At 43.4% G+C, this 27,538-nt stretch overlaps 1 protein-coding gene across 1 annotated transcript in view; it reads left to right on the top strand.

Annotated features, from left to right (window-relative positions):
* CD109 (CD109 molecule) overlaps positions 1–27,538 on the top strand; it is a gene marked incomplete at its 5' end in the record, with an annotated part of 140,931 nt that overhangs the window by 58,006 nt on the left and 55,387 nt on the right. The window contains 5 exons of the mRNA XM_082855956.1: positions 2,819–2,944; positions 17,506–17,545; positions 20,056–20,140; positions 26,718–26,814; positions 27,088–27,229. Coding sequence (XP_082712082.1) covers positions 2,819–2,944; positions 17,506–17,545; positions 20,056–20,140; positions 26,718–26,814; positions 27,088–27,229 — 490 coding nt within the window. The remainder of the gene's footprint in view (positions 1–2,818; positions 2,945–17,505; positions 17,546–20,055; positions 20,141–26,717; positions 26,815–27,087; positions 27,230–27,538) is intronic.

Raw genomic sequence — 27,538 nt, 5'->3', positions numbered from 1 at the left:
CTGTTCAGGCTGTGACAGGGGCACTGTTCATATCATACTTGGCTGTCCTGTGTGCATCCCAGTAGCAGGTGACCACATGCAAATGCTGGGCTCTGCTGTGATGCCACCATGCGTTGCCTGTTCAAATCCTCATGTGCTCTGTAAGGACTTGTGGCATTTCTACATTCTCTGTCTCTTCCTTGTGGGTGATATGCGCAGGTCCAAGACAGGCTTGGGAAACGAGGGATTTATCTCATTCACTCCCAGCCCTGCATATCCTCCGGGTCATCGAAGACTTCAGTTTGGATTTCCTTTGTTTGTAGGGTTGTGGGAGAAATGTGTACCTTCACCAAAATAAGACATCGGCGGACTATGTACATTTCTCTCCCTACATTTTAAGTGACACTGGGAATTATTATTATCATTTTTTATTTTTGTCAGTGTGATGGAAGAAAAATGGCCTTTCATTGTTTTCATTTGCATTCCCTTAATTCTTAGACAGCATATATTTATTAGCTCTTTGTATTTCTTCATTTGTTTTTGATCCTTTGAGCTCCGTAGCCATCCCAGTCTTGACAGGGGCAGGAGAGCCAGCTCTGACTGCACTGCCTGCCCCAGGGCTTGCCAAGGATGGTGACCTGCTTATTCTTGACCCGCTTGTGGTCTTTGGTTTTTTTTTAAATTTATTTATTTATTTCTGGCTCTGTTGGGTCTTAGTTGCTGCACGCGGGCTTTCTCTAGTTGAGGTGAGCGGGGTCTACTCTGTTGCGGTGCGCAGGCTTCTCATTGTGGTGGCTTCTCTTGTTGCGGAGCACGGGCTCTAGGTGCATGGGCTCAGTAGTTGTGGCTTTCAGGTTCAGTAGTTGTGGCTCACGGGCTCTAGAGCGCAGGCTCAGTAGTTGTGGCGCACGGGCTTAGTTGCTCCGCAGCATGTGGGATCTTCCTGGACCAGGGATCGAACCCGTGTGCCCTGCATTGGCAGGCGGATTCTTAACCACTGCGCCACCAGGGTAGCCCCCTGGTCTTTGGTTTTAACAATTAGTTTCTGCCTTCCTAGACCACTTCCTACTCAGCTCTCAGCATTGTACTTACCCCGACTTGCACAGTCTCCCCCGCTTGCGGAGGGAGGTTTCCTCTGGCTTCTAATAACCAGGCCAACCTGCTACCTTGAGTCAGAGGATAGAGATTAGGAATCAGGGATGGTGGTGGGATGAATTGGGAGACTGGGATTGACATATATACACTAATATGTATAAAATGGATAACTAATAAGAACCTGCTGTATAAAAAAATAAATAAAATAAAATTCAAAAAAAATAAAAAGAATCAGGGAAAAAATTTGATCCCAGAGTTCATAATCCAGGGAACAAAGAAACACCAAAACCAAAAAGTAACAGTGGGGCTTCCCTGGTGGTGCAGTGGTTGAGAGTCCGCCTGCCGATGCAGGGGACGCGGGTTCGTGTCCCGGTCCGGGAAGATCCCACATGCCGCGGAGCGGCTGGGCCCGTGAGCCATGGCCGCTGAGCCTGCGCGTCCGGAGGCTGTGCTCCGCAACGGGAGAGGCCACAGCGGTGAGAGGCCCGCGTACTGCAAAAAAAAAAAAGTAACAATGACAAAAAACACCAAAAAGCCCGGATAACAAATGATAACCTTAAACAGTAGTACATGTTAGGGGCGTAAACTCCAGGCGCATTGGGGTTTCTCCAGGGAGTGGCCACTTCTGCCTCTTGGAGGCACGTGTAGAAGGCAGGAAGTTGGAGCTTATTTCACCATCTGGACAAGGAAGGAAGGGCCTTCAATGCAGCAATGGTAGAGGCCTAGGAGCATGGGCGTTCGGGGCAAACTGCAAACAAGTCTGTATGTTTGGAGGCAGATGTGCGTAGAAATGTAGATGGGGTCCGCTGACTAAGTCTTGTAAACTACGCAGACGAGTGTAGATCTCATTCTACTGGCAAACAGAAGTCATCGTCACCTGGTGGTCTGATATACTGGTCATAGCGAGTGTTTGCTCATTGCTTGTAATTTGCCAGGAGCGGTGTCTGGTGTTTCAGCCACTTTGCCTCAGCTACAGGTTTGTGTCTGGCAGTGGGGAAGATGTATTGGAGGGGCAAGACTGGAGGAGAGAGGTTAGTTGCGATAGTTAGAAAATGGTGGCTGGACGTGAGATGTTAAAGGGACAGAGTTGACAGAGCTGGGATGGGATTGGATGGAGGCACCGTGCTCTGGGAGAGCCTGGGAAGACTCAGGTGTTCTTCATGCATCCCCTTGGTTAAGCACCCCCATGACACAACTTTTGTTGAGTCAAAAGACACGTGGGTTTGAATCCTGAGTTCCATCATGTGTCGGTGCTGTGATATTGGACCAGCTGTTTGTGGTTGAGGGCTTACCTAACCCCTCTGGGCGCCCGTTTTCTCAGCTGTAATGGGAGGATAATCCTGTGCTGTAGGGGAATCCTAGTGACTGAATGACGTGTGAGTGGTGGTGATAAGGCAGAGTGCCTTTGATACAGGGGCCTGCTATCCCTACAGCGGGGTTTTCTCTCAGCAACACCACCAGCAGCTGCATACTGGTGAGGTACACGTTGTAGTGTTTCACGTAGAAGGAAGTACGTGCCAAGATTTAAAAGGTGGAGCAGAGTAAAGATGCTCTCAGGAGAATAGGAGAAAAGAAGTAATTTTTATTCATCGTCTTTGGTAGTGTAGAGCTGACATTTTCCAAGAACTCCCTCTGTCCCACACTTTGCATGTGCTTGGGAGTACTGCAGGGCCGTATTCGTAACCAGGTTGGATACATCAGACGGGGGGTTTTATGTCGTTAACATGCATGGTTTTCGTTGTAGGATCCCAAGTCAAATTTGATCCAACAGTGGTTGTCAGAACAAAGTGATCTTGGAGTCGTTTCCAAAACTTTCCAGTTATCTTCCCATCCAATGCTTGGTGACTGGTCCATCCAAGTTCAAGTGAATGTGAGTATAAATACATTTTGAGGGGGAATGTTAAAATGTTTTAAATAGGTCCGGTGGGGAAAATATCTCTGAAGTCATTTATTTAGTGAACAGAAAAACATTAATCTGAGTATCTAGATAATTTAAGTGGTTTTATTTTTAATTTACTTTTGTTAGCAATGGGTTAGCCTGTGTTATAACATATTAGAGTTTTAATCATTGTTGTCTTTTTATATAATGCAACGTTTGAAGGTTAAGACATTTCACATTTTAGTATAAAGCTGATTAAATATTTATTATATTTAGTTATTGCACACATTGAGTATTTTAAAACTAAGTAATGAGTACATAGCAATTATTTGGCAAATCTTATGTCTCAGAGTAATGACTTCTGATGAGAGATTGGTCTAACCTACTTTATCTTTGTTTTAAAAACTCTAGTGACCTTTAGGTCTTTAATCCATTTTGAGTTTATTTTTGTATATGGTGTTAGGGAGTGTTCTAATTTCATAAGGCCAGACACTATAAAACTCTTAGAGGAAAACATAGGCAGAACACTCTATGACATAAATCACAGCAAGATGCTTTTTGACCCACCTCCTAGAGAAATGGAAATAAAACCAAAAATAAACAAATGGGACCTAATGAAACTTAAAAGCTTTTGCACAGCAAAGGAAACCATAAACAAGATGAAGACACAACCCTCAAAATGGGAGAAAATATTTGCAAACGAATCAACGGACAGAGGATTAATCTCCCAAATATACAAGCAGCTCATGCAGCCAACAAACACATGAAAGAATGCTCAACTTCGCTAATCATTAGAGAAATGCAAATCAAAACCACAATGAGGTATCACCTCACACTGGTCAGAATGGCCATCATCAAAAAATCTACAAACAATAAATGCTGGAGAGGGTGTGGAGAAAAGGGAGCCCTCCTGCACTGTTGGTGGGAGTGTAAATTGATACAGCCACTATGGAGAACAGTATGGAGGATCCTTAAAAAACTAAAAATAGAACTACCATACGACCCAGCAATCCCAATACTGGGCATATACCCCGAGAAAACCATAATTCAAAAAGAGTCATGTACCACAATGTTCATTGCAGCACTATTTACAATAGCCAGGACATGGAAGCAACCTAAGTGTCCATTGACAGATGAATGGATAAAGAAGATGTGGCACATATATATAATGGAATATTACTCAGCCATAAAAAGAAATGAAACTGAGTTATTTGTAGCGAGGTGGATGGACCTAGTGTCTGTCATACAGAGTGAAGTAAGTCAGAAAGAGAAAAACAAATACCATATGCTAACACATATATATGGAATCTAAAAAAAAAAAAGAGTTCTGACGAACCTAGGGGTGGGACAGGAATAAAGACACAGATGTAGAGAATGGACTTGAGGACACGGGGAGGGGTAAGGGTAAGCTGGGACAAAGTGGCAGAGTGGCATGGACATATATACACTACCAAATGTAAAATAGATAGCTAGTGGGAAGCAGCCGCATAGCACAGGGAGATCAGCTCGGTGCTTTGTGACCACGTGGAGGGGTGGGATAGGGAGGGTGGGAGGGAGACGCAAGAGGAAAGAGATATGGGGATATATGTATACATATAGCTGATTCACTGTGTTATACAGCAGAAACTAACACACCATTGTAAAGCAATTATAGTCCAATAAAGATGTTAAAAGCAAAAGCAAAAACAACCACAAAACTCTAGTGACCGTAACAGCTACATCAGTCTTCTGCTCCCCTATGCTTCGTTCTGCCCAGCTCCCCCGCTTACTTCCTGTATTTGCTGCCAACTTCCATGGCTCCGAGGTCTAACAGGGCAGGGGCACTAGAATGCCCTCCGTGTCTCCGCCTCGGGTTTTCTCTGGTGCATCACTCTGTGGTGTTTGAAGATTCATTGAATATTTCTAATTTTTTGTTTGGCATTTATTAAAATGTATATACATGAGAGCTTTAAAAATTCTATTAGAACAGGGCTTCTCACTTTTGACATTACGGTAAAAAATTCTTTGTTGCGGGGATGTCCTGTGCAGTGTGGGACGTTTAGCAGCATCTCTGACCTTAACCCACTAAATGCCAGTAGCAGCTGTCCCCTCCCTCCAAGTCGTGACAACCAGAGATGTCTCCAGATGTCACCAAGTGTCCCCTTCGAAAAATGTCCTCTCCCTCCTCCTTCGAGAGCCACTTAGTCATTCATTAGTGGGTGGCCTGAGGTAAGATAAAAGTACCAAGTACCTAATAAATTAAAACTTAAAAAATTTTCCTTTAGTTAGCATTTTCGGGGGCCACATTTTAAAAGCAGAACTAGGTCCCCTTAGCACATGTTTTCTGAGCGTCTGCATGGAGACGAGGATCACGCTGGGCTCGTGGAGAGTTTGTGCCACAGAGGAAGTGAGAAAGTGTACAAGGAGTTATGGGGGCTGAGAGCGGGGGTGATGAACGCCGGGGGGACCAGACATTGGAGCGTGTAGAAAAGGCGGACAGAGTAGGTGTTTGTGAGACGTAGGAGAGAGGAGGGTTTGTCGAGGCAGGGAAAGTGGAGGAGAGCCCCGGGGTCTGGGGACTGGGGAGAACGGAGGGATTGGAGCACGTCGAGGATGCTGGGAGCTGCAGATTAGGAGGCATGTTGTGAGTTTTAAGGAGTTAGGACTTTATTCTCTGCTCCCACGTTTTGATTTCATTATCATTTCCCCAGGAATCAGCTGTTTGTCCATCCATCCATCCATCTATCCATTCATCCATCCACCCGTCCATCCCTCCATCTACCATCCTCCATCAAATATGTGTTGAGGGCTTACAGTGCGGTGATAGGATACCAGGAAGCCTAACACCTGGTCTCTGTCTTCAAAGACTATTGTGGGGAGGTGACAATTATGACAAAGTTAAGTGACACAAGGGTGACAGAAGAACACGAGGTGGTGCAATAGCAGAGGACTTGTGAGGCGCTCAGTCAGTGAGGCCCGTCGGGTGCCTCCAAGGAGCGAGTCTCACTCAGGCCGCCTGGGGATAAAGACGGTCTGTTGTCAGCATGAGCGCCTGTGCTTTGGGGCCAGCGGCTTCCTCTGTCCTTGTGGTCGGCCCCATTCCCCTCGCTTCTCTCCAGCCTCTAGGGTGTTCTCTGGTCCAGATCTGGACTGAGCGCACTGGCTTAGCCTAATAACCATGTCCTCAGAGTACTACAAGCAAGCCTCTGCATGGGTGGCTGGCAGCCCGCGGATGGGTCACTGGGTCAGATGTCCATCGCTGGCCCATTCCGAGGCCACCTCTGCACAGTGACCAGGTCTCAGCCTTGTGGGTAGCAGCCTCTCTGGGATTCCTTTGTTCAGTGAGTGGTACACAGAATATGTACCAGAGGAGAGAGGAGACTAGAATAGTAGAGAAAGGCTGGGAGATGTGAGACTGCAGGGTGAAAGAATTACCGGATTTCTCATGTAGTAGTTTGTGGACTTGACCTCTCCTATTGCTTTAATAGGAAAAAAAGATAAATGCTCTTAAGGAAATTCAAGTGCTTGAAAAATTAAAAAAAATTCACAAAATCTGGTCCTTGCCCACCTCTTTGGCCTTGTTAAGGGCCACCCTTACCCTTGAACTCTATGCTTTAGATGTATTATTCCTTAAGTTTCTTAAACTCGCCAGTCCGTCCTGTCCCAGAGCCTTCCACGCAGGCTGCTCCCTCTGCCTGGAACCCTGTTTCTCTGCTGTTTTTCTAGCTCCTTGCTTTTGTCCTCAGGCATTGTCTTTGATGGCCTAGCGCCTCTGGACGTTTGTGTAGCACACTGTGCTTCTCTTGGTCCATTCCTGTCGCTTGATTGGCAGGACCTGATACGCAGAGTCCGTATGAGGTCTGTAGGCAGAGTCTTGTTCCCCTGTGTCTTGGAGACTTAGCGCGGTTCTTTGCACAAGGTAGAAGTCAGTACTTGTTAAATGAATGCGTGAAAGCTATACCATAGTCATTGGTCTTGAACTAAATGTAATGTCCCCTTTTCCACATTCTATAAACTTCTTTATCTTTTTTAAAAATATATATTTTTTTATTGAAGTATAGTTGATTTACAATGTTGTGCCAGTCTCTTGATCACTTTTTTGTTTTTTTCGGTACGCGGGCCTCTCACTGCTCTGGCCTCTCCCGTTGCGGAGCACAGGCTCCGGACACGCAGGCTCAGAGGCCATGGCTCACGGGCGCAGCCGCTCCGCGGCATGTGGGATCTTCCCGGACCGGGGCACGAACTCGTGTCCCCTGCATCGGTAGGCGGACTCTCAACCACTGCGCCACCAGGGAAGCCCCAAACATCTTTATCTTTTTGAAGACAGGCATATTGATCAGGAACTTATTAGTGGTGATATTATGTTTTTTCCTTCCAGCTTTACTGAGATATAATTGACAAATAAAATTGTAAGATATTTAAAGTGTACAATGTGATGATTTAATATACATATACATTGTAAAAGGAGCCTCCCTAGGTGATACAATGTGAAGGCACACAACTAAGGGAAAATAAGCCCCGTTATTAAAAAAAAAAAAAAAAAAAAAGACTCCTCCCATGGCCACCAGAGGTCAGTATAGTCAAAGAAATGTTATGACAAGCAGCCTGGATCCAGCCTTGGTCTCTGGTTTATCTTTCCTTGACTCCTGCACAGCATTCAAGGACTCTATATTGCTTATTATGAAACTCTTTTCCTTTTAGCTGTGAATAATTATTATGGAGGAAATATATTTATCATTTAAACAGTCCACCATTATAGACCATATTTTTATTTTCCCAAGGCAGTGACCATGCTTAGTATAAATTTTAGGGAGGGGAAAATAATTATTTTCAGGAGACTGTTTTGAAATCCCATTTTGTCTCTAGAAAAAATACGGCCTGATTTTAGTATTACTACTGGAGGACAATGTATACAGGACTTACCAGGGCTTTGATTTGTAGTGACACGCGGGTAATCAGTGGCATTATTATAAAGCAAGTCTTGATGATTATTTTTAAGCCCTCTTACAGTTAGTAAAATGTAGTAAGAACTCTGACTTTTTTGTGTGCTATTTATGCATATATTTAATCTATATGATTGCATCGGATGGGACTTATTCTTTGCTGCTTTGGGAACAATTACCGTCCCTGCCGGCTCTCCCGCACTTCGGTCCCTTCCACGTCTCCAGGCCCTTTTCCATCAGTTCTCCCTTAACTTTCTGGAGCACCAGACCCTCCCCGCAGAGGCAAGGGGTTTATTTTAGCCATAATACCCCTCCACAGACACGTGTTTTACAGCGTTGTTATAGGTCAAGCGGGGAAATGTGCTCTAAGTTGATAATCATCTTACAAATACACCTTGGGAAGATGATTTGTTTTAAAAGTCAGGCATCGCTTGTATTTTCGTTTTTTGTAGTATTTCTCTAGTTGCCTTGTCTCTTGACTGGTATCCTTGGTTCTCCCAAATAGTTGCAAATGTTTTCTTTTTCCTCCCTATTTTTTAAAATTGTGGTAAAATATACATAACAGGAGATTTACTGTCTTAACTCTTTTAAAGTGTACAGTTCAGTGGTATTAAATACACTCACAATGTTTTGCAACAGTGTTGTGCACCATCCATCTCCAGAACTCTTTTCATCTTGCAAAACGGAAACTCTGTACCTATGAAGCAATAACTGCGCGTTTCCCTCCTTCCAGCCCTACCCTCACGTCCCCGGCACCCATCCTTCTACTTTCTGTCTGTATGATTTTGACTACTCTAAGTACCTCATAGAAGTGGACTCATAGAATGTATTTATTCCACTTAGTTTAACGTCTTCAAGGCTCATCCAGGTTATAGCACGCGTCAGAATTTCCTTCCCTTTTTAAGGCTGACACATCTTCTGTTGTGTGTATATTCCGGATTTAGTTGCAAATTTTCTGGCATCTTTGATTATAAATTGTATTCCAGGTTACTAGAAGGCAGTTTTAGAGGTTCTTTCAAAGAGAGGCTGGCGCCGGTGTCTGAGCACCAGGCTTCCAGGAGGCAGGAGGGATCTTACCACACTGCCCTCTCCCTTGGGCAGCCTCGGCTGGCCCAGAGTTTCAGGTCTCTGGGCGACTCAAGCATCGGTGTCACATTCCTCTGAGGACCCGAAGGAAGAGCACTGAGAGAGCCCTGCTTCTGGATATCGCAGCCCTGCACCTTCCTTCCTTGGGAGCAGACAGCGTGTCTTTCCTCCCAGAGTGGCTGGTACAGCTCCCGCTGCTGGGACTTAGCCGTGGTTCCCACGCACCCGTGTGCCTGGGAACCCGCCGATGGCAGCTGTCGTTCAAGTTGCACAGCCCAGCTCCCCGCCCCCAGACGGCAAGTCCGTATCGCAGGCAGCGACCCAGGAGTTTGCATTTTACATTAGCACTCTAGGAGATCCTATTTGTTTTCGGGACCACGATTTGAGAAGTGCTGCTGTGTGCCCACAGCTAGGCATCTTCGGGTTCTGTCTCTTCCAGTGAGAGGCGGTGGTGGGTAGTGGAAAAGGCACACCCCTGATTCGTTCTTGGAACTCCCTGGTGGTGAGACGGAGCTGCTTACTTGACCCCTCTAGGTGAGTAGCTCTGCACGGCCCCCTGGCAGCCTAGACTTTCTAAAGCAGATTTGGGGTCACGGTCTCAATTTTTACAGCAGCCCTTCTGAAGATCTGGATACACAGCCTGCGTAGGAACCCCTGAACCAGACGACCTCTCAGTCTCTTCTGGCTGCAACTGACCGCAGTTTCTCAGCCCTTGTTTTGATCTTAGGCCAGCGTTGGGCTGGCAGACGAGAAATAGAAGGTAGAAAGCGTGATAGCCCCGAGGCCTGAGATCACTTTTTCGGAGCCCTGTGTGCTAGTTTGTGGGTGTAAAATTGTTGTGTAGTTCAGAGGCAGTCTGCACTGAATTGTTCCTTTGTTTGTAACGATGACGTCTCCTTTCTCCTGAGCTAGTTGTTGTGGAACGCCAGGTAGAGGGGCACTGCGTGGCTTTTTATAGCCTTTCAGATGCTCCTTATCTATCTTTCTGCTCAGCTGTTCCCTGGTCAGTTTGCTTCTGCTGTCAGGGTTTTTCTGAAGCCATCATCCTTTGCAAAAGAGCACACATTCGTTTGGACAGTTCTTGAGCTTGGAACGCTCCACAAGTGGCGTCTGGTGATCCCCTGGCAGGTGATGACGGCTGAACAGAGCATGGAGCCACCTGTGACAGGTCAGCAAACAGTGCATCTTCTCTGGAACGTGGATGTGGCTTCCAAAATCCTTTTGCTAGCCTCTGCTTGAAAGAAGGCTGCTTTTGGGGGGAAAGACCGTAAGTTCTTGCTTGCATGTGCAGTGAAGAAAGGAAGGAGGAGTTAGTTTTAGAATTTGGATTTTTTAGAGCATGTCAGCTGGTGGAGGCTAGCACTTCATTCTCCGTTCTTCCATAGGTCCTTCTACCCAGCACCTCTACAGCACTTACTGATCCGTGTAGGCTTTTCTTTCCTCTTTTGGTGTGTTAAGGTATACATGAAATTTACCGTCTTAGCCGTTTTTAAGTGTGTAGTTCAGTAGCATCAAATACATTCACATTGTTGTACAAACATCACCGCCATCAACTTCCAGAATTTGTTTCATCTTTCCAAACCGTGATTAGTGTAGCTTAACAGAATATGACTGCCTTACTTATTAGACTGTGAGTTCCTGGAAGACTCAAGTTCTTTCTTTTTAATTGAATTATAGTTGATTTATAATATTGTGTTAATTTAGGGTGTGCAGCATAGTGACTTGTCCTTTTTTCAGATTATATTCCATTATAGGTTATTTCAAGATATTGGGTAAAATTTCCTGTGATATACAGTAAATCCTTGTTGCTTGTCTATTTTTTTTTTTTTTTGTGCGGTATGCGGGCCTCTCACTGCTGTGGCCTCTCCCGCTGCGGAGCACAGGCTCCGGACGCGCAGGCTCAGCGGCCACGGCTCACGGGCCCAGCCACTCTGCGGCACGTGGGATCCTCCTGGACCGGGGCACGAACCCGTGTCCCCTGCATTGGGAGGCGGACTCTCAATCACTGCGCCACCAGGGAAGCCCTGCTTGTCTATTTTGTGTATAGTAGTTTGTGTCTGTTAATCCCATACTCCTAATTTATCCCTGCCCCCTCCACCTTTCCCCTTTGGTAGCCATAAGTTTGTTTTCTATGTCTGTGAGTGTGTTTCTGTTTTGTATACAGATTCATTTGTATTATTTTTCAGATTCCACATACGAGTGATATCATAGTATTTATCTTTCTCTGACCTAGTTCACTAAGCATAATATTCTCTAGGTCCATCCACGTTACTGAAAATGGAATTTCGTTCTTTTTTACAGCTAAGTAGTATTCCGTTTTACACACACACACACACACACACACACACACATCACATCTTCTTAAGCCAGTCATCTGTTGATGGGCACTTGGGGTGCATCTGTAAGACAAGAGTTCTGTGTGATTAATTTCCACATTTATTCTGTCCTGTTGTAGGAACTCAGTTATGCTTGTGGGATGAAAGAATGAGTGAATGGAGTGATTGAACAATTTCTCCTAGACTGTTGCTACTGGTCACTGTATCCTTTGTGATGCTCTATGACCTATAGTCGCAGTCTTCTATATGAGACTACAACTTAGTAGAGATATGTTCATATATTTTCATTCTGAGGTTACATGCAATATATAGCTGTGTACTTGGTGCACCTGTGAGCCAGTAGGAAACAGGTCTTTTGGATTAATATTCTGGACTTTCTGACTTTGAAGATTAAAAAAGATTTCAGTCAAGAACTGAATATCCTGGTCTCTTGTGAAATTCAAGATGCACGCACAAGTTTTGTGCCGTATTATTCCTGTGACTTTATTGGGTTGTTTCATCTGCTAATTGTCAGTCCCTGGGGGTGCGCATTTAATTAAATTCTGACTCCAAGCTAATATATGTCAGGAGTTCCTTGTCTTGTTCTTTCCCTCCAGAAGCTACCCTAGGGCTGCCCTTCCTTTCACATGTCCCTTACCCACCCCTCTCTTCAGTCAGAAAACTTTGGTATCGGATTTTAGCGTGTCCTGATCATCAGTGAAATGGGGAGTCTGAGAAGTCCGTCAGCGCATCTCACAGGGTTTTGGTGCTGGAGAGGATCTTAGAGGTAACCCAGACTCATCTCCTCCTTTGATGGAGGAAGAATCTTAGTGACCTGGTTGGGCTCAGGTGGTGTTATGGTAGGGTCAGGGCTAGAAGCTAGATTTCCTGATACTTTTCAGCTCTAGAACGTTAAATTATTTAATATGTGCTGCAATTGCTCTTTTAAGACAGTCATTTTTTTGGTTGAACATAGATGTCAACAGGGCTGTCTGGATGCATTGGTGGGGAGGGTGCCCACCTCTGTCACATGATTTTCGGTTGCCACACGTGTCACTCCCTCATACATTGCATTGTTTTCAAAATGTCTCAGATTCTGAACACAACAGCCAGGACTTTGAATTGAGGGTTTGAGCCTAGGAGACTCATGTTACAGCATATGCGTTGGCCTGGTAGGGAACTATGTAGTATCCATTAGTGTATTTACTAAAGATTAGCTCGCTGTCACCTGGCAGACTGTCTAATCTTGGTATTATGAGCCATAAGATTAATTTTTTTTTTTTTAGTTCTATGACTTTAATTTTTTCTTTTTAGAGTTGCATCTCTTTTTTTAAATTGAAGTATAGTTGATTTACAATGCTGTGTTTGTTTCAGGTGTCAGCACAGTGATTCAGTTATGTACACATATATATCCATTTTTGCAGATTCTTTTCCATTATAGGCTATTACAAAATATTGAATACATTTCCCTGTGCTATATAGTAGGTCCTTGTTGTTTATCTATTTTATATATAGTAGTGTGTATCTGTTAATCATGAACTCCTAATTTATCCCCCCCATTTTCCCCTTTGGTAACTATAAATTTACTTTCTATGTCTGTGAATCTGTAAGAAGATTAATTTTTAAAAGATCTTTTTGTTTGAGGTAGAGTCACAGAAAGTACAGAGATGTCCTGGATACCCTTTATGCAGTGGATCCAATTATTTTATCTTATTATTGTACAACCTCAAAGGCAGCAACTTGATACTCATGTGATGTGTGTGTAGTCCTGTATGATGCTTGTCAGTGACACAGAGGAGATCTGTAACTCACTGGACTCCAACTGCTGGCGGCAGTTGGTACCAAGTTGGAGCCTGAAATGAGTACTGAGGCGCTGGGTGGAGTAAGAAAAGGAGAAATGAGCAGCAAATGGAATTAGTTTGCCTCAAGGGTGCCTTTCCCATTCAGTACAAAGCTGTAGCTACACTTCTGCTTTTTCCTCTTGCTTGAATTTGGTGCCTAAGAAAGCTGGTCATGTTGCATGTCTTTGAAGACCTCAATTCTTTGCACTTTCAGTAGCAACAGAGAGGGTTAAATGAGTGATTTTTGTTTGTTTTTAAAGAGAGCATGCTTCTCGTTTGTACTTTTCTACTAAGGAAACCAGTTTGTCCCTTGTACAGCATAAAGTATTTGGTGCTGCAAATGGTGAAACTTCTTAGGGTGTGAATGTGCTTGTGGTATAGGATGCCTGCACCAGGCTCCTTCCGCCTGGAGCCCTGTGTCACAGACAATATAGTCTGTGTCTTGGTTGTTGGTTAGATCCATTCTTCCCAAGTCCTCTCACTATGAGTAATTATCGGGTACAGAACAACTTCAGTTCTTCGGATGTTTAGCTCCAGTCTTGATGGGTACCGGAATATTTGTGATTCTTTCTAATGAGGGAAGGGATTCAGGAAAATGCTATCTCCTGGGGAGATTCTGGTTTCTCCATCCTCACTCTTAGTAGATAATCTCCCTTTCTACTTTGTAAAGAAAACACATGTCATCAGATAGGAGTTTCTTTAAATTTCTCTGCCACATTTACAGATCTATCTTGTCTGCACCCATCTCATGCTTATCCTTTTCTTTTACAGAAAAGATACAATTCTTCATATCTAAGACCAAAACCTTGATCTCTTCACGGGCTTTTTTATCCTGCTTTCTCAAAAACCTTACAGTCTCCCAAAGACCACGCTGGAAACCTCAAAATCTCAAAAGATAGACTGAAGCATATTAAAAACTTTGAGTTTATTTGAGGAGAAATCGATTGGAATTGGCAGTGCCAAACTGGAAGTGGTTGGAGAGTCCCCTCAGACAAGAGGTGGAGAGACTTTATAGAGAAAAGGTGGAAGCAAAGAAAGGAAATCATAGATTGACCATAGCTTAAAGCCTAGGTGACTGTTTCTGACTGGTTGTCCTTAGCATTTTGATTTCATAACCGTGAGGCATCCACAGGCTTAGATCCTGGTTCGTTTACGTAGGGCGCCCACAGCATGAGAGCCCCATCAGTCCAATGGCCTCCTTACTTAACTAACTTAAACCATGGGTCACTTGACAAATGGCTGTGCCTCCTCAGGGTAGTCTGAAGGTTATTTCAGTTTCTTGCAGGAGATGCTGTACAATAACTGAGGCTAATGTGATGAGCCTCCGGTATCAGAACCAGCCCGGGGACAAAATTCAATGCGTTCATTCATTAATACATACATTCATTCAACAAACCTTGAAAGCATGTTGAATTAGGTGCTGTGCCCCCAGTGACTTCATAGTCTGTTTCCGGTGATGGGCACAAAGCAGATAATTATAGTATACTGTGTTAAGTAAAGTGATAGAGTGATACACAGGGTATTATGGGAGAGAAGGGGCTCTAACCCAGCACGGGGAGAGGCTATCAAGAAAAGGTCCCTGGTGGAGGCTGAACCCAGATAAAGGAGTCCAGGATGTTCTGTAGAACATTCAGGTGGAGGTGTCCCAAAGGTGGATTTGAGTCTGAATCTCCAGCTTGAGGGATGGCCAGAGATAAAGGTTTAGGAGTGTTTAGCGTGGAGATGACAGTTAACACCATGAGCGTTGATGAGCTCACTTATCAAGAGCATTGGGTTCAGGATGCGAAGGGCCAACGTTTCAAGATCAGGAAAGAAAGGACCGTTAACGCAACAAGTCAGAAAGATAAGAGTACCAGGAGAACAGAAGATGTGACAGTGTTTACAGACTGAATGAAGGGGAGGAGACTAACCAGAGAGATGGAAAATCCAGGAATTGTCAGGGATGACTGGTAATGTAGGAGGCAGGAAGGGAGAATTTTATTTCAAATGTAAACTAATGTAACTACTTGTTTGTTAAATAATTGCCTAAAAGTTGGTTTCAAGGCTGTTGAAAGGAGGCCCAAACAAATTAGTTGATTTTCCACGTTTGCCAAAGCTAGCACTTTTTATTCAGTTTAATACATGTTATTTGAGAACTTTTTTGGTATCAGACAGTCTGTTAGGTTGGCAACTCAAGGGATAAACTATGAAGGATAAAACCACGGTGTAACATGGACCTGGCTCTCAAAGAACTTGCAGCAAGATAAGCCATGTACCTAAGTATTCAGGATACAGGGTGAAAAGTGACAAAGAAAGGAGGACTAAAGTGCATGGAGGCATAGAGATTACTTTTAAATTGGGAATCCAGAGAAGCAGTAATATTTGAGCCAAGTCTTGGAAGATGGGCAGAGGTGGAAGTGTGTGTAAGTCAAGTATAGGGGAGAGTGAGAGAAGGAGCACAGTGCATGAAACTCCAGGGCACTGTCAGCCTTGCAGTATTGCACTGGACTGTGTCTGCTCCCTCTCTAGACTGAACTTCTGAGGCTGAGAACTGTAATTAACCTTTACAGAGCCTCACGTGGTATTTTACATGTAGTACTCACTTGGTGTTTGCTATATGAACTGAACTTGAGGAACAGACATCATCGTTGTTAAATTGCTTATTCCACAGCCTTACCTGTGCTTTACCTCACTTGTAAAGCAAAAAGTAATTTAAAGACTAGAATTCTTTTCTTAATATTTATTTTATTTTTATGTATGTATTCATTGGGTTGCGTCGGGTCTTAGTTGCGGCATCTTTTTGTTGTCATGCGTGGGCTCCAGAGCACGCAGGCTCAGTAGTTGCGGTGCATGGGCTTACTTGCCCTGTGGCATGTGGGATCTTAGCTCCCCGACCAGGGATTGAACCTGCGTCCCCTGCATTGGAAGGCAGATTCTTAACCACTGGACCACCAGGGAAGTCCCACGACTAGAATTCTTATGTTATCAGTAAAACAGGTATTAAAGGTAGATTGCCTTCTTGATTTAGTTTTTGAGGATGACAAATCAGAACTTATAAATGAATCAAAGACATGTAATTTATAACATTCCTTTATATGACATGAAAACACTTTAAGATAGAAGTGACAAATGTGGAGATTCTTAAAGACTGATCAACACAGTTTCTTTGGGATCTACTTTAAATGCCAACACTGAAGCCAGGTTTTAGACAATTATTTTGTTGGCATATAAGTAGTTATATTTGTCTGATACTTTGAAATGAACTGTATTCTTCTTTTAGGATTAAAAAATAGTTTGCTGGTGTACAGTTTATTTATTAAAATTTTATTTACTTTTTATTGAGATATAGTTGATTTATACTATCATGTTAGTTTAGGTGATATACAGTTACTTTAGGTTAAACAAATATGATTTTTAAAAAAAAGCCAATATCTTGTGGCTGCATCTGTGTATTTGCTTTGATAAACTTAGGGAATCAGAATTGGAATACACATTTCATTGGTGGAATTTCTTAGCTATCTTGAAGTGGTTCTATTTAATGTGTTACGTATGATTAGGAACGGAGAATTAGAAATATGAGGAGTTGGAGAAAAAAAGATATTCTAGGCCATACGTTTTCTTGTTGACACTGGAAAAAGAAATAATTAACAGTGTCTGTTAAAATAGGGTAGAGTGGGCTTCCCTGGTGGCGCACTGGTTGAGAGTCCGCCTGCCGATGCGGGGGGCGCGGGTTCGTGCCCCGGTCCGGGAGGATCCCACATGCCACAGAGCGGCTGGGCCCGTGAACCATGGCCGCTGAGCCTGCGCGTCCGGAGCCTGTGCTCTGCAACGGGAGAGGCCACAACAGTGAGAGGCCCGCGTACTGCCAAAAAAAAAAAGGGTAAAGTGTACTGATTTAAGGGTTACAGTAGAAAATACTTCAAGGAGTTAGGAAGATAAAGGGTGTTGGTCCATGATGATTTTGCATTCTTGACTATTTTATATATTCTTCATTGGTTTGCTTTAATAGGGATAGACAAACCAAATTTGAAGTCATTTCCTGTTAGTTTGACATGTGCTACCCTTGCTTGATAAATTCCTAAATTATCTAATTTAATCTTGTTCTCATTTCACAAATGAGGGAAGTCAGGTTAAGCGGTTTGTTTCAATGACCTGCAGTGAATTAAAGAGACAGGTCACCTTGTTACGTTAGTGGATTGTTAAGAAAAGCTCATGAAATTCACAGACTGCATGTTGCAGATAACTGAAAATAAACTTCTACAAAGTTAAAATAAATTGTTTCGTTCGTTAAATAATTATAAATGTAATTAAAAATGTTTTCTAAATGTTTTTGTGAGGTAAGCCAGCAAGCAAAGTAATTAAATAAGAACTTATATATTTTCTTGTCTTTTTCTTCTTCTTCCCAATAGGACCAGACATATTATCAGTCATTTCAGGTTTCAGAATATGGTAAGAGTTCTTCAACTTATTTTGATGGAAAACACATTTATTACTTTCCACAGAGATAGATAAGAGAAATTTCTAAGAGATGTATTATTTAAAGTAAAAATCCCAGTGGATTTTTACCAGGTAAAATCCTAGTATTTCCTATAGGTCTGAGCATTTTTCTTTACAAAGAGTAAAGTAGGAATAAGATTGGCCGTAGTCCCATTGTCCTGCTCTTTGTATGTATAGTTATTCTGTTTTTCTACTTTGTTGTGATCATAACATATTTAAAATTTTGTACGGTGTTTTTTTTTAGAGCATAACCACAGTCATTTCCCATATCTTTCACTTGGTCAGCACTGGTGAAGACAGGGTTTAACTTGGGTAAATCCTCTTCCTGCAGGTGCCCCATTTGTAATATCGCATTTGGAAACACATAGATGTAAGCAACGTGCAACCCAAGTGTTTTGTTGGTGGATGGAGAGGAAGGAGATCGGAGAGTGAAGGCATAGGACCCCACAATTAGTTGTACTTTGAACAGCTGTTTTGAGGTTGCACACAAGCTTTTTCATCTGATTTGTGTTACTGTTTGAGATTGTGTCTCATTCAGGCAGTAAAAATTCTGGAAAGTCGTTTGCTTGCCCCTTTGTGGCTCTGGTCCATGAATCCCATACAGCACTGTCACAGCTCAGCCTCATGATCACCTAGAACGGGGAGCAGCAGAGCTTTTTCCTGTTAATTGCCAGATAGTAAAACTTTATGCTCTGTGGGCCGCACGGCTCTGTCTTAACTACTGAACTTTGCGGTTGTAGCACGAAGCAGCCATAGACAGTATGTAAGTGAAAGTGGTTGTGATCCAATGCAGTTTTATTTATGGACGTGGAAATTTGGATTTCATATAATTTTCCCATGTCGTGAAACAGTCTTCTTTTGATTGTTTCCAACCAATTGGAAATGCAAAACCCATTCTAAGCTCATGCTGGTCATGGTTTACTGACTCCCGATCTGGAGCGGTGTTGTCCGGTTCAGGGGTCACTCACCATGTTGGCTGCTGAACGCTTGAAACGTGGCTGGTCTAAATGGAGATGTGCTCTAAGCATGTAGAATGCCAAATTTTGAAGACGGTATAAAAAAAGAAAGAAAAATAGCTCATTAATAATAATCATTTATATTGATTACATATTGAACTGATAATAGTTTAGATATATGGCTTTAGGTAAAAATATTACAAAAATTAATTTCACCTGCTTCTTTTTCCTTTTTAAATGTGGCTACTAGAAATTTAAAACTACACCATGTGGCTCAGATCTTGTTTCTTTTGGACAGCCCCGATCTAGAGGAATATATCAGAGGTGGCTGAGGCTTCTATAGGCTGTTTTTATTTCACGCAGAGGTGGTGCTGGGTGGCTGTATGTCGTTGAAGGGGGTATGTAGTGGAGGGGCAATTGATTGCCAACCTGTGATGTTTGAGGAGGGGACATTTTAATTTCCTTGGTCTAAGAAAATTCTACCTCTGAGTGGCCAGGACCTTGGAGGAGGGTCAGAGTCCTGGAGTGGTCTCGGGCCTCAGAGCATCTTGGCACTCCAAGGGTCTTTCGCCTGGAGCTGGAGGTCTGTCCTGTTCTGTGGACTTATTGGTCGTCTTGATTCTTCTCTTGCATTAATTGAATGGTGAGATGCCCTGTTATGAGATGGATCTATTTCATGGGTCAGTGAAGTTAGAGAAGAGGAATATTTCTATAGATTGGAAGGAAATGAAATTTTTTTTTACTACAGTGAGGTGCTTTATATTAAATAATATTACTATTTATAAAATATTTCATAGCCTCATTATATAAAGCCAACCAAAGTAGGGGTTTCTAATTTTAGGGTTACCTTCAGGAACCAGTACCTGTTGCACAAGAAAAGCATCATTACTTTGTAGCCCTATCTTATTTATTAACTAGAAATCCTAGGACACAACTTCGTAGTAATCCATCGCATTAGACTGTCACCACATTTACCTTTGATGGTCTCAAAGGACGTGGATTCTCTGTGACTGCATGCGTGTCACCCTGAAGAAAAAGGAGAGTCTTAGGGTCTCGGGATGTGCTTTTCGTAACCAAATTGGAAAAAAGTCCTAGGGAAGGGGCTGCTCAGAAGTAGCTATTTACCGAGTGATATGGAAGTATTTTAACAAGCAGTAAGTGCACGCTGGTGGGTGACAGGTGAGTGAAAACCCTGGCCTGCTAGCGCTCAGATGGCTTTGCATGTGGATACAGTTTAGATTCTACCGGTGGGAGGTTTCACAGGCCCGAGTGTCCATAGCAATTCCCCCGTCCCCATCGCTGTCTAGTTGCCAGCCTTGTAGGGTTTCTGATTTTGAGTGGAATGAAGTACTTTTATCTATGTGATAATGTGTACTTTTAGCCTAGCGAATCTAAGTGCAAATGGTACCATTTATCAACTCCTTTAGAGCAGTTCTGTTCTCTAGTTTAAGTTGTAAAATGAGAGGTAAGTGGATTGTTTAAAATATCCTTGCTTTTCTTTTCCAGTATTACCAAAATTTGAAGTCACTTTGCAGACACCATTATACTGTTCTTTAAATTCTGTGAGTTTAAATGGTACCGTCACAGCAAAGTAAGTATCATATTGCTTTCTATGACCTTAAACTGTTCCGAAACTGTATGACAAAGAGCTCATTATATGCTCCAGAACATTAGCACAATGTGTTGCTTATTAAAATACCCCAATGGGCAGGAAACAACTGTTTATAATAAATAATTAAGCACGGAACATGTCTGCCCAGGTCTTTGCACCCATGTCTCTGCTTCCAGGCTGATCCAGTCCTAAAATATTCCCCACAGGCTAGTGTCTTTCTAAGGCTAGTCAAGGGATTTACCTGATAGATTGTACCAGATTGAAGAAAAGCTTTATTTAGTCCTCATTCAGCTGTCTCTAATGGAGCTTGAGACTTGGGGGAGGGCTTTGGTTGCCTTATTGCAATTCACAGATGAGTCAGTGATCCACCTTCATCATCCGTTTCAGCATTTGGACACAGGGGACTTCCAGCCCCGCCCTGTGTAACTGCTGTCTAGCGGCTTTCATGATTTTGATCCAATGGCTCGAACATCACAGCATTTTGTTTTGCTGAGGCAAAAAGCGTCTTCAGAGTCCCAGACCACTGGCTCTCAAACATATAGGCTGGGAGCGCCATCAAGTAATTCCAGGACCGATTTCTTGTAGCATTTTAAATTTTTAAACAATTTCTTGTCCCTCCCCATCCCCCGGGGTTTGCGAGGACTTGGATGCGGTTGACACCTGTGACGCACGTCCCTCCTTGGCCGGGACCTGTCAGTGGGTTGGAGTTGGCCTGGAGTAGGCCTCCTCAGGAGAGCAGCCTGCGGCTGGGTGCTGACTTAATCCTCTAAGGGGACAGGACCTGATGGAGCATCGCGGTGCCCTTTCCCTGCTCAGCTGTCCCTCCTTGGTGTCACTTGCGCCTCTTCCAACCAGAGAATGTCTTGCTGTGGGCCCCAGTAAACCTCAGCACACTCCCCGTGACCTCCGCAGCCCTTACGGAGAGGTGCTTGCCTTTCCTTCCCCAGGATGGGTGTGTCTTGTAGCATTTATTTTTTTAAATCTATTTATTTATTTATTTTTGTGGTACGCGGGCCTCTCACTGTCGTGGCCTCTCCCGTTGCGGAGCACAGGCTCCGGACGTGCAGGCTCAGCGGCCATGGCTCACGGGCCCAGCCGCTCCGCGGCATGTGGGATCTTCCCGGATCAGGGCACGAACCCGTGTCCCCTGCATCGGCAGGCGGCCTCTCAACCACTGCGCCACCAGGGAAGCCCTGTAGCATTTATTTTTGATGTGTCAATATCTGTACTTTGGTTTGTGAAATGTATTTAGCTTCAGAATTTATTTGTAATAGCTGGTAAACACTGGACCCCATCTCACCACTCATCGCAATATTCCTCTCCAGGTGAGGGTTTGTGGCAGTGGCGGTCGATGGGCAGTGAGTCCACGCACCAAAACGTCTGAGGACTCCTGCTTTAGATTCTTTTGGCAAACAAATCATGTGACACCCATGTGACATAAAGGCAAAAATGTGTCTACCATGTGTATACCAAGTTAGTTCAGCTAAGAGGTAGCTTACAACGTGAATTTGAGTTCTGTGGCTGAATTTATGGTTTGGAAAACACATAAATGCCCGCTTTGTCATAATTATTTTCCTGCCCTTGATCTTAGCTGAAGGTCAAGCATTCTGTCTGCGTTTTATTTTGAGTTCTTTGACTAATGCTTATAAAACTTAGTGACTTCAAATCCGCATAAACCATCAATGTCCACATGGATTAAGTTGAAAGTGGATACCTTCTTTTTTTCTGTTTTTAGTTTTCAGGGGTGTGCCAGGGAATTAGCACAACCAGTTAAAACAGTGGTTCTTAAACTTTGGTAACTCTCTAGGAAATTTATTGTACATCTAGGAAATTTATTGTGCATTTTCAGGGGGTGTGGATCCCCTGAAGCAACAACATTGACAGCCTCTTCCCACCAACCCCGCAGTTTCATCCTGATTCTCATTTGTGGAGCCCCTTTGAGATGCTAATGGCTGAGAATGACATGGCAATTGTGACGGTCCCCAGGCAGTTCTTTAGGGCTCAACAGGTTGTGTTCTCATCATTTTCTTTAGTATGTGTATCAGTCGAGCTATAGCCAGAGAAGTAGAAGCAGCAGGAGGCATATATTAAGAGATTTACTGCAAGGAGTTGGCTTATTTGACTGGGGGGACTAACTAGGGAAATCCAAAATCTGTAAGGCAGGTTGTCAGGAAGGGCAGCTAGAGCTCTCAGGTACGGGCTGAGGTTTCTGTTCACAGGCAGAATATCTTCCTCTTTAGGGAATTCTCAGCTCTGCATTAAGGCTTTTCAACTGATTAGATCAGGCTGATCAGATGATCTAGGATAATCTCCTCTACTTAAAATCAACCGACTATAGACTTTAATCACACCTATGAAATACCTTCACCTTGACACCTAGAGTGTTTGAGTAAGTGACTGGGGACGTTAGCCTAGACACATCAGAAAGCCCATCTTAGCGTTTGGTTTGTCTGTTCTAGGTTGTGAGACAATTGTTGCCAATTAAAGTCCTCAGACATGGCTAGTTCTCATAGTACAGGCAAACCTTGGAGATTGTGGGTTCAGTCCCAGGCCACCGCCATAAAGAAAATATTGCAGTAAAGAGAGTCACGTGAAGTTTTTTCGGTTTCCCGATGTGTATAGAAGTTATTTTATTCTAGATTGTAGTCTATTACGTGCGCAATAGTAAAGCCGATTCCGGCCTCTGTGCCCCGACACCGAATTAATTCTCGGAGACAGAGTTATGGGTGAAGTAAAAAAGAATAGCTTTATTCCTTTGCCAGGCAAAGGGGGTCACAGGGGGCCCTCAGAACTGTGTGTCCGAACCCAGGGGCGTTGGTGAGGAGTTTTATAGTCAAGGGGCGGGGTTGCTGAAAAGGACCAGGGGGCATGCAGGGCTTGCCTTCCTTCAATGCAGGGATCATCTGGCATCAGGTGATGATGGACGAACCGTGACCTTCTCTGGAATGAAGCGTGCTTCATCGAGTACTTAACATCTTCCATTTGCTGGGGGTTTGAGTTCTGCAGAAGAGCTCAAAGATACTGTTATGAGTATCCTTTGCTGGGGAACCAGAACCCTGCCCCAAGGCTGCACTACTGTTTCCTGACCGCTCCTCCCTTGTCTCTGCATCCCCTCCCTTCCCTGATTAGCGACTGTTTGAACCTGTCCTTTGGAACTCAGTGAAGGGAACACAGAAAGGCTTTTGTGCCCAGGAATCCCACAGGGTCCTGCTCGGCTTCAATAGCGTTATGTCTAAAAAACCAATGTACCTACAATGATTAGAAAATACTTAATTCCTAAAAAAGGCTCACCACCATCTGAGCCTTTAGTGAACTGTAATTTTTTTTGCAATAGTAAACTCAAAGATTGCTGATCACAGATCACCACAGCAAATATAATAGTAATGAAAAAACTTGAAATATTGTGAGAATTACCAAAATGTGTTACAGAGACACGAAGTGAGCAAATGCTCTTGGAAAAAGGGCATCAATAGACTTGCTCATCGCAAGATTGCCACAAACCTTCAATTTGTAAAAAACACGGTATCTGTGTGTTTACTGTGCAAAGCACAATAAAACGAGGTCTGCCTGTAGTCCGTTCCGAGTATTTGCTTCCTATTAAATCTTCTTCCTTCAGGTTTCAGTTGCCTAGGGATGATGTCCGCTTTGGGAGCAAAGTAAGGCGGTTCTGTCCCAGGGCAGCGCAGATCTTGTGTGTGAATTCAGATGAGCAGATCCCGACAGGGCCGAGGCCCTTTCCCAAGAGGCCTCCTCCACCCCAGCGTTCATGAGTTCTGGGCCTATCAGTGCATTTCAGGAGGGTCTTTTTTTTTTTTTTTTTTTGCGGTACGCGGGCCTCTCACCGGTGTGGCCTCTCCCATTGCGGAGCACAGGCTCCGGACGCGCAGGCTCAGCGGCCATGGCTCACGGGCCCAGCCGCTCCGCGGCATGTGGGATCCTCCCGGAACGGGGCATGAAGCCGTGTCCCCTGCATCGGCAGGCGGCCCTCAACCACTGCGCCACCAGGGAAGCCCCAGGAGGGTCTTTTTTTATTCAGATTGTGGATATAATTTACAGCTTTGCAACAGATTCAGGAAATCTTTTGACTAGCAAGGTCTTTTATCAGTCTCTAAAGATCGGTAGAGACCTATTGTAGAAATACCGTGTCCTGGAAAAGATAGAAGTGATGATGGTGAGGGTCTGTCTGTGTCTCTCCTCCCTTCAGGCTGATCCTTCCAGTCGGGCCTTGGATTCACTCTTCTGTCGGGAGAATCCCAGGCCCACTTCCCCTCTCACCTGTGTCTTGATTTCTTCCATTTGGTACCTTTAACCTTTTGCTCTTTATCTCTGCATTCAAACGTTTCTGTCATTAAAGGAAACGAGCCCTCCCTGACCTTCATGCCTCCTCCTAGCTGCTGCCCTGTCTCTCACCTCTTTGAAGAGTTGGAGCTGCCTTGAAACACTTCTTCACATCCTGTTCGTTCTTTAGCCCCCTGCGTTCTTCCTTTCTCGCTCACCGTGATATGGAAACCGCTTTCACCACGGCGCAAAGGCCCCCTTCTTGCCTCGCCTTGTGTGTACTTCCTTAGGCTTTTACAACTTTTTTCTCCCTTTGCAGCACCCGACATTGCTGTCCTCTCCCCTCTCCTTTCTGGTTTTTCTCCTTTCCCTTAGTCTGCTCCTTTGAGACTCTTTGCAGACAGCTCTCTTCTGATCACATTGTAAAGGTTCTTGCCCCTTAGAGTTCCATCTTTGGCTCTCTTTTCTCTTTTTACACATTTACTCGGAGTTTTCTTCTCCATGGCCAGGGCTTCTGCTGTTTATAATTTGATGAAACCTAAATCCTTATCGCCAGCCCACATTTCTAGCTTGACAGTCAGATCTCCATGTCTCGCTGTCCACTGCACATCGCCCACTGGATATCCCACAGATATTTTAATCAGTCGTCTTCCCCAAACCTGGTTCTCTGCATCCCTCTCTTGGGTGGCCTGCAGCAGCCTCGCTTTAGCTGAAGTCAGCCATGCTTGTCTGACTCCCTCAATCCCCATAGCCGGTCAACCTCCAGTGCTGTTGGGTCTCTCTCCTTAATATCTCTCAAATAATCCATCTACCTTTCTCCACCGCCACCTCCTTGATTCAGGAATGTCACCTCTTCAGCTACGGTTGTAGTTTCTTAAAACTTTTTCCTGCCTCTATTTTTACCACATCCAATCTTCCCTCTACTTTGGATCCAGACGTCTTGTTGTTTCCTCTTCTTGTTGGCCTTCTCCGCCTTCTCTCTTTCTTCTCCACCTCATCCTAACCGCCCCCCCCCACACCCCCTTCTGCCTTCTTCTTTCAGACCATTGCCTTGAGGGTGAAGTTCAAAATTTTTAGTGTATCTTACAGAGTTCTTTTCTAGCTTCACGGCTTTTGAAACACCTCACCCAGCCCCTCATCTACCCTCCCAAAGTCTCCTCCCAGATCTTACCTGTGCTTCCAAGAATGCAGAATGCTTTTTCTGACCAAGAGGCCTTTACATAGGCAATTTCAAGGCGTGGCTGCTTGCCCCTAACCCTCTATCCTTACAGCTCTCAAAGCACTAAAAACATGGCTATTCCACCCTTTTGAGGTTGTGTCTGTGTCGTGGTTACTACCGCACCTGGGTGCCTAGCACAGTGCCCGTCATGGAGTGGGCTTCCAATAAATGCTTATTGAAAGAACAAATGGATAAGCAACGTAACTCCTAAGATTTCAGTTTCAAGCTGTGTGTAGCAAAGCAGAGTCCTCCATACACAATCAAATTAAGGTGTATGGGCAATAGTTTTGGTCTCGTCATGGAATTGGGGGTAAAGAGTAGGACTTGAAATCCAGTTGTTCTTTGGGTGTACTTTGAGAGATGAATTCTGTTGTCTTATCACTTGGATGGTTGTTGTTAAGTTATAGATAGATATGATTTTAAATATTTATTTGTATTAGCTATTATGGTCATCTCTGTGAGTAGATGATAACAATTTTGGTTACTTTTGCTAGTAGCCATCTGTCCCATGCAGGCATAGTTAATGTGCAGAAGATTACTGGAAATTTCCTGGAGAACAAGGTTAACACACTCATTTTAGTTTTGAAATCTTTAACTGAGATGAATAAAAATCTGCATTTGTTTATTAGCTTTGATGTGAACGTCTGCTCACTATTCCCACCTCATTAAAATAAATAAAATTCGCCACGGCGAATGCAACTTCAACTAACATTTAAAAATATTCAAAAGCTACAATGTCTCCTGGTCATGCAGTTAATGGGCCAGTCCAGATTTCTAAGAATAAAAGATTTTCATAATCTTTTAAAAATCTTTTGATGGGAAACTGTCACTTCCAATTATGATCAGATTTTCTCTGGAGTCTCCAGAGGCTGGGTAAAGTGTGTATTATGAACTGTTTTTGAGGTATTGTAGTTAAAATCTTCTCATTTTGGAGACTTAATATCAAGGATCACCATTTATTAAGCACATTCCTAACTATGTTTTAGTTTTAGAAATTTGTAGTAAGAGTATGTTTTTAATATAATTCTTTTAAGTTAGGCCTCGTGTATTATTTTTCAGGTATACATATGGGAAGCCAGTGAAAGGAGACCTAACACTTACATTTTTACCTTTATCCTTTTGGGGCGTGAAGAAAAATATTACAAAAACATTTAAGGTAACTTTTGCAGATATCTTATAACTTGTAATGGGGAAAAACTGTAAGTGTACTTTCTCTAGAAATCAGATTTTATACTGAATTAACCAAAAGTTGAGCATAAGAAAATCAAGAGCTTTCTATCATTGAACAAATGAGAATTTACCCTTTTTTAAAAAAATGATTAAAGTAGAAATAGAACCATTGTATCGTTGTGACTTAGTTTGGGTTTTATTTCTAAAATTTGAAGTGCTAAAGTGAAGAATGACATTGAAAAATTTTTTAACAAAACAGATAAATGGATCTGCAAACTTCTCTTTTAACGATGAAGAGATGAAAAAGGTAATGGATTTTTCGGATGGCCTTTCTGAACACATGAATCTGTCTTCTCCTGGGCCGGTAGAAATTTTAGCCACAGTGACAGAATCACTTACAGGTTTGTAGACTTTGAAGTGAAGGTAAAGCTATTTCTGTTGTGCTGCTCTGTCATCTCTTATTATAATCGGTACGTTCATTTGAGGGCACTGTTGCCTAAGGATGCTAGTTAATGCTGAGATTGTCATGACTATTAGTCTAACTTGCAGAATGTTTTCGTAATGAAGGGGAACCTTATTTTCTTTGAAAGGATGTACCTCAACCACCTGTGATAGGTATTTATAATTTTTTCCATCTCTATTTTTTTTTTTCAAACTGAAAACTACATGGAAGGCCTACCTTTTCAGCTGACTAACCATCCTCCTTTTTT

This window comes from Leucopleurus acutus (genome assembly GCF_964270905.1).
Source record: "Leucopleurus acutus genome assembly, chromosome: 15".
Taxonomy (NCBI): Eukaryota; Metazoa; Chordata; class Mammalia; order Artiodactyla; family Delphinidae; genus Leucopleurus; species Leucopleurus acutus.
Note: the sequence above shows the minus strand (reverse complement) of the source record. Positions and strands in the feature narration are given on the sequence as shown.